This window comes from Pelodiscus sinensis, chromosome 22, assembly GCF_052426305.1.
Source record: "Pelodiscus sinensis isolate ZL-2025 chromosome 22, ASM5242630v1, whole genome shotgun sequence".
NCBI lineage: Eukaryota > Metazoa > Chordata > Testudines > Trionychidae > Pelodiscus > Pelodiscus sinensis.
The window spans coordinates 28,075,501-28,081,443 of NC_143073.1; the positions used below are offsets into that span (position 1 = coordinate 28,075,501).

General features: G+C 64.1%; 1 protein-coding gene across 1 annotated transcript; it reads left to right on the forward strand.

Annotated features, from left to right (window-relative positions):
* Positions 1 to 373: 373 nt before the first annotated feature.
* On the forward strand, positions 374 to 3,522 carry LOC149521903 (SLAM family member 5-like). The gene is made up of 3 exons (XM_089772517.1): positions 374 to 797; positions 2,394 to 2,660; positions 3,126 to 3,522. Exons 1-3 carry the CDS (start codon positions 776 to 778, stop codon positions 3,218 to 3,220), a joined length of 384 nt encoding a protein of 127 aa, XP_089628643.1. The 5' UTR covers positions 374 to 775; the 3' UTR covers positions 3,221 to 3,522.
* The last annotated feature ends 2,421 nt before the right edge of the window (positions 3,523 to 5,943 follow it).

Consider the following 5,943-nt stretch of genomic DNA (forward strand, 5'->3'; position numbering starts at 1 on the left):
TCCCTGGGCCGGGGCGCAGTGAGACGGGTGGGCCTGCGCCCCCTCCCCCCCCCCTCACCCCCGGCCGGGCCGTCCCGGGTTCACTCCGGGAGGAGGACTTGATATGGACACGCCGGGAACTGTGGCCCTGCCTCATAGCGAGATGGGGGCTGGGGCTTGCGGAACAGGGCAGGCAGCAGGGAAACCCCCCCCCCCCGGAGATATTTAAGGGGGAGGGTGTGTAACAGGGCAGCTGCCCTGTACTGGCCCCTTAAGAGCCAAACCCCAGCCTGGAGCAGGCCGGGGGGGAGTTCAGCCCAGCTGGGCGGCATTGGCCTATTAAGGCCCAGCTGGGGGCTATAAAAGGGCAGGGCTGCTTCAGCCAAGGCAGTGTGAGCCTGGCTGCCGAGGGAGCAGGATGCTCTCTGGAGCTAGGGCAGGGCTAGAGAGTCAGGCTGGGCCAGGACGCTTGGACAGCCAATCGGCCAGCCTGCTAGGCCTGCGTCAAGGCTGTGAGCCTGGCTGCCGAGGGAGCAGGACGCTCTCTGGAGCTAGGGCAGGGCTAGAGAGTTAGGCTGGGCCAGGGGCTCGGACAGCCAATCGGCCAGCCTGCTAGGCCTGTGGACAGGCCTGCTGGAGAGACACCAAACCCCCGGAAGGGAGGCTCAGAGCGAGTGACTTGGGCACTGCCGGAGGGCAGTGTGGCGAAGAGAGCAACGCGACTAGAAGATTCCAGAGGGGAAACGCCACGTGAGCGGAGGCCTGTGCGGGCGGAATGGACTGATTCCGGGGACAGATGACGGACCCCCGCTACGGTGGTGAGTGACCCCCTCACACGTCCCAAGTGCAGGACTCTACACTTGTCCTTGTTGAACCTCATCAGATTTCTTGTGGCCCAATCCTCCAATTTGTCTAAGTCATTCTGGACCCTATCTCTGCCCTTAACCTCTCCCCCCAGCTTAGTGTCATCTGCAAACTTGCTGAGGGTGCAATCCATCCCCTCATCCAGATCATTAATAAAGATATTGAACAAAACCGGTTCTAGAACCGAACCTTGGGGCACTCCGCTAGAAACCGACCGCCATCCTGACATCGAGACAGACATCGAGACAGCTTAAGACAGACAATACCACCGTGACAATTTAGGACACCCCTTGAACTACTACCCATGTGCTGAGATCCTCACTTAGCCTGTTTTTCCTGCCAGCTTGGGTCCCCAGCGCCCTGCCTTGTAGAGTCATATAAACTAACCTGCTGCAAAACAAACACAGGGCTAAGTCACACCTCCAAAGCTATAGACTGTACGGCTGTGTCTAGACTGGCCAGTTTTTCCGGAAAAACTTGCCAGCTGTCTGCACTGGCCACTGAATTTCCGCAAAAGCACTGACTTCCTGTTGTAAGAAATCAGTGCTTTTTGTGGAAATACTGTGCTGCTCCCGTTTGGGCAAAAGTCCCTTTTGCACAAAACTTTTGCGCAAAAGGGCCAGTGTAGACAGCTCAGATTTGTTTTCTGCAAAAAAGCCCTGATCGCGAAAATGGCTATCGGGGCTTTTTTGCGCAAAAGCGCGTCTAGATTGGAATGGACGCTTTTCCACAAAAAGTGCTTTTGCGGAAAAGCGTCCGTGCCAATCTAGACGCTCTTTTCCGCAAATGCTTTTAACGGAAAACTTTTCCGTTAAAAGCATTTGCAGAAAATCATGCCAGTCTAGACGTAGCCCTGTAGCGGGCGCACCCACCCCTGCTTTTAGCTGGCTGATAGCAAGCAGCAGTTCAGCCTCTGCTTACATTCCTTTTGCTTCTTATATATTTATTGAATATTTTCTTGTTATCCTTTTTGTCTCTAGCTAATTTGTGCTCATTTTGTGTCTTGGCCTTTCTAATTTACCCCCCTGAAAACTTCTGTTATTTGTTTGTATTCCTTTGGTTCTTTTATTTCCATTTCATTTTCCTTTGCTTTTGTAACTGTTCGGTCTTGGATGCCATTCCCTTGTCAGTGGTGACCGAATGTCGCTGGTAAAGGTCATGGCAATCATTAGTCTTTCCTTGTTTCCAGCTTCAGTTATTTTAACTCATAAAAATGCAAACCCCAATGCATTGGCGTACAGTTCAGTAACGAGGGGGTTTTGTTTTGGAAATTGAGCAGAGATCTCTAAGGCTCAGCCTGCTGGAGACCATGAGGTCTTACCTTGCTTTGTTCCCGGTGCTCCTGTGCCGATCTATCCATGCTTTACACTATTTTTGACGATATGTGACCAGTTTTGACTGGTCCATTGATCAAGCGTCTCTGGACTGGTCAGTTGCTCCACCCACCCCAGATGCAGAGGGCTACCTCAACTCAGCTTCCTCCAGTGGCTCCCTGCAGTGGCTAGGAAGTCGCGCCAGGGGTTTATCCTGCTTCTGTCCTTCCCGTGCAGAGCAAGTGCCGGAGACTATGATCATTTGCGACTCAGTGCGCTGTGCCCACGGAGCCTGTAACTACACGCTGCGCTGCATTGCCAGGGAGCGAGGGGGAAACGTAGGCTACACCTGGACTCGGGGCCCCCGCGGGGCGGTCGTATCCACCGGACCTGTTCTACAATTCTCTCTCAGACCTTTCGAGGATCTCCCGGCCGTCACCTGCACAGCCCGGCACCCCGCGAGTAACAGCTCCAGGACCGTCTCCTCCATGGAGCTGTGTCCAGGTAACCCCCTCGCCAGTGAAGGGCTGCCCAGCATGGCGAGCTGCTCCTGCCCCCGTCTTTGCTCTGAGGAGGCTCCGGCCTGGGGGAGGGCCCAAGGGGAGGGTCTGGAACCTCAGCATGGCAGGGCCGGGGAAGGGGTCACATCTGTAGTGTTGCTTGATGAGCTGCTTGTGGGGAGGATCCGGCAGAGAAGGGGACGGAAATGGAGGAACTGAGGGGCAGGTTTGAGCCCCCTCACCGCCCTTTCCTCCTCCTGTTCCGTGTCGGAGCCCTCAAGCACCGAGCTCCCGGGACGGAGGGCGCATGGGCGGAACTGACTCCAATTCCCCAAAGGAGACACCGGCGCCTGGGCTGGCACAGTCTTGCCCGGGCCCAGCCCTGTTTGCTCAACCCCCGGGTAACCCAGCCCCCGCCATGCCCCAGGGTGCCCCTACAGAGACTGACCCATCGCATTTCTTTGTTTAGATTTCGCATCACAACCATCCCTGGCCTCGTCACTGTTCTACGGCCACGTGGGCCTGCTGCTGGTGCTGGTCCTGGGCACCGGGGTCGTGGCGTAGCCGCCCCAGCAACCGCGAGCAGAGACGGGACCGAGAGCAGAGGAGTTGCTGCTGTGACTGCTAATCCCGCCTAGTGCCAGCATCCTCCAGCCTGCCAGGCGTGGGCGGCGGGTGTGTGAGGGGATGGGAGGGGCGGCTCTTCCCAAACAACCAGCCTGGCCCTGCCACAACCAGCCCCCAGAACCCCTGCTGTAACAGTACAGGTGGGCGGAGTGAGCTGCCCCTGAGCCCTGTCCTGTGGGCCGGAAAGGTGCAGGCCACGTGGCCTCTCTCCCCAGTGCTCCGGGGTCGGGCAGGCTGGGGCCACGTGGCCTCTCTCCCCAGTGCTCCGGGGTCGGGCAGGCTGGGGCCACGTGGCCTCTCTCCCCAGTGCTCCGGGGTCGGGCAGGCTGGGGCCACGTGGCCTCTCTCCCCAGTGCTCCGGGGTCGGGCAGGCTGGGGCCACGTGGCCTCTCTCCCCAGTGCTCCGGGGTCGGGCAGGCTGGGGCCACGTGGCCTCTCTCCCCAGTGCTCTGGGGTCGGGCAGGCTGGGGCCACGTGGCCTCTCTCCCCAGTGCTCCGGGGTCGGGCAGGCTGGGGCCACGTGGCCTCCTCCCTCTCCAGTGCTCCAGGGTCGGGCAGGCTGGGGCCACGTGGCCTCTCTCCCCAGTACTCCGGGGTCAGGCAGGCTGGGGCCACGTGGCCTCTCTCCCCAGTGCTCCAGGGTCGGGCAGGCTGGGGCCACGTGGCCTCTCTCCCCAGTGCTCCAGGGTCGGGCAGGCTGGGGCCACGTGGCCTCCTCCCTCTCCAGTGCTCCAGGGTCGGGCAGGCTGGGGCCACGTGGCCTCTCTCCCCAGTACTCCGGGGTCAGGCAGGCTGGGGCCACGTGGCCTCTCTCCCCAGTGCTCCAGTGTCGGGCAGGCTGGGGCCACGTGGCCTCTCTCCCCAGTGCTCCAGGGTCGGGCAGGCTGGGGCCACGTGGCCTCCTCCCTCTCCAGTGCTCCAGGGTCGGGCAGGCTGGGGCCACGTGGCCTCCTCCCTCTCCAGTGCTCCGGGGTCGGGCAGGCTGGGGCCACGTGGCCTCTCTCCCCAGTGCTCCGGGGTCGGGCAGGCTGGGGCCACGTGGCCTCCTCCCTCTCCAGTGCTCCGGGGTCGGGCAGGCTGGGGCCACGTGGCCTCCTCCCTCCGCAGTGCTCCGGGGTCGGGCAGGCTGGGGCCACGTGGCCTCTCTCCCCAGTGCTCCGGGGTCGGGCAGGCTGGGGCCACGTGGCCTCTCTCCCCAGTGCTCCGGGGTCGGGCAGGCTGGGGCCACGTGGCCTCTCTCCCCAGTGCTCCGGGGTCGGGCAGGCTGGGACCACGTGGCCTCCTCCCTCTCCAGTGCTCCAGGGTCTGGCAGGCTGGGGTCATGTAGCCTCCTCCCTCTCCAGTGCTCCAGGGTCAGGCAGGCTGGGGCCACGTGGCCTCTCTCCCCAGTGCTCCAGGATCTGGCAGGCTGGGGCCACGTGGCTTCCCTCCGCAGTGCTCCAGAGTCAGGCAGGCTGGGGCCACGTGGCTTCCCTCCGCAGTGCTCCAGAGTCAGGCAGGCTGGGGCCACGTGGCTTCCCTCCGCAGTGCTCCGGGATCTGGCAGGCTGGGGCCACGTGGCCTCTCTCCCCAGTGCTCCGGGGTCGGGCAGGCTGGGGCCACGTGGCCTCTCTCCCCAGTGCTCTGGGGTCGGGCAGGCTGGGGCCACGTGGCCTCCTCCCTCCCCAGTGCTCCAGGGTCGGGCAGGCTGGGGCCACGTGGCCTCTCTCCCCAGTGCTCCGGGGTCGGGCAGGCTGGGGCCACGTGGCCTCTCTCCCCAGTGCTCCGGGGTCGGGCAGGCTGGGGCCACGTGGCCTCTCTCCCCAGTGCTCCGGGGTCGGGCAGGCTGGGGCCACGTGGCCTCTCTCCCCAGTGCTCCGGGGTCGGGCAGGCTGGGGCCACGTGGCCTCTCTCCCCAGTGCTCCGGGGTCGGGCAGGCTGGGGCCACGTGGCCTCTCTCCCCAGTGCTCCGGGGTCGGGCAGGCTGGGGCCACGTGGCCTCTCTCCCCAGTGCTCCAGGGTCTGGCAGGCTGGGGTCATGTAGCCTCCTCCCTCTCCAGTGCTCCAGGGTCAGGCAGGCTGGGGCCACGTGGCCTCTCTCCCCAGTGCTCCGGGGTCGGGCAGGCTGGGGCCACGTGGCTTCCCTCCGCAGTGCTCCAGAGTCAGGCAGGCTGGGGCCACGTGGCTTCCCTCCGCAGTGCTCCGGGATCTGGCAGGCTGGGGCCACGTGGCCTCTCTCCCCAGTGCTCCGGGGTCGGGCAGGCTGGGGCCACGTGGCCTCTCTCCCCAGTGCTCCGGGGTCGGGCAGGCTGGGGCCACGTGGCCTCTCTCCCCAGTGCTCCGGGGTCGGGCAGGCTGGGGCCACGTGGCCTCTCTCCCCAGTGCTCCGGGGTCGGGCAGGCTGGGGCCACGTGGCCTCTCTCCCCAGTGCTCCGGGGTCGGGCAGGCTGGGGCCACGTGGCCTCTCTCCCCAGTGCTCCGGGGTCGGGCAGGCTGGGGCCACGTGGCCTCTCTCCCCAGTGCTCCGGGGTCGGGCAGGCTGGGGCCACGTGGCCTCTCTCCCCAGTGCTCCGGGGTCGGGCAGGCTGGGGCCACGTGGCCTCTCTCCCCAGTGCTCCGGGGTCGGGCAGGCTGGGGCCACGTGGCCTCCCTCCGCAGTGCTCCAGGGTCGGGCAGGCTGG

Excerpts from the sequence above, each read along its gene's own strand:
- LOC149521903 (XM_089772517.1), top strand. The coding sequence starts at position 776 with ATGACGGACCCCCGCTACGGTG. Across the intron at positions 798-2,393 it reads GACGGACCCCCGCTACGGTG|AGCAAGTGCCGGAGACTATG; the intron begins GTGAGTGACCCC and ends CTTCCCGTGCAG. Across the intron at positions 2,661-3,125 it reads CTCCATGGAGCTGTGTCCAG|ATTTCGCATCACAACCATCC; the intron begins GTAACCCCCTCG and ends TTCTTTGTTTAG.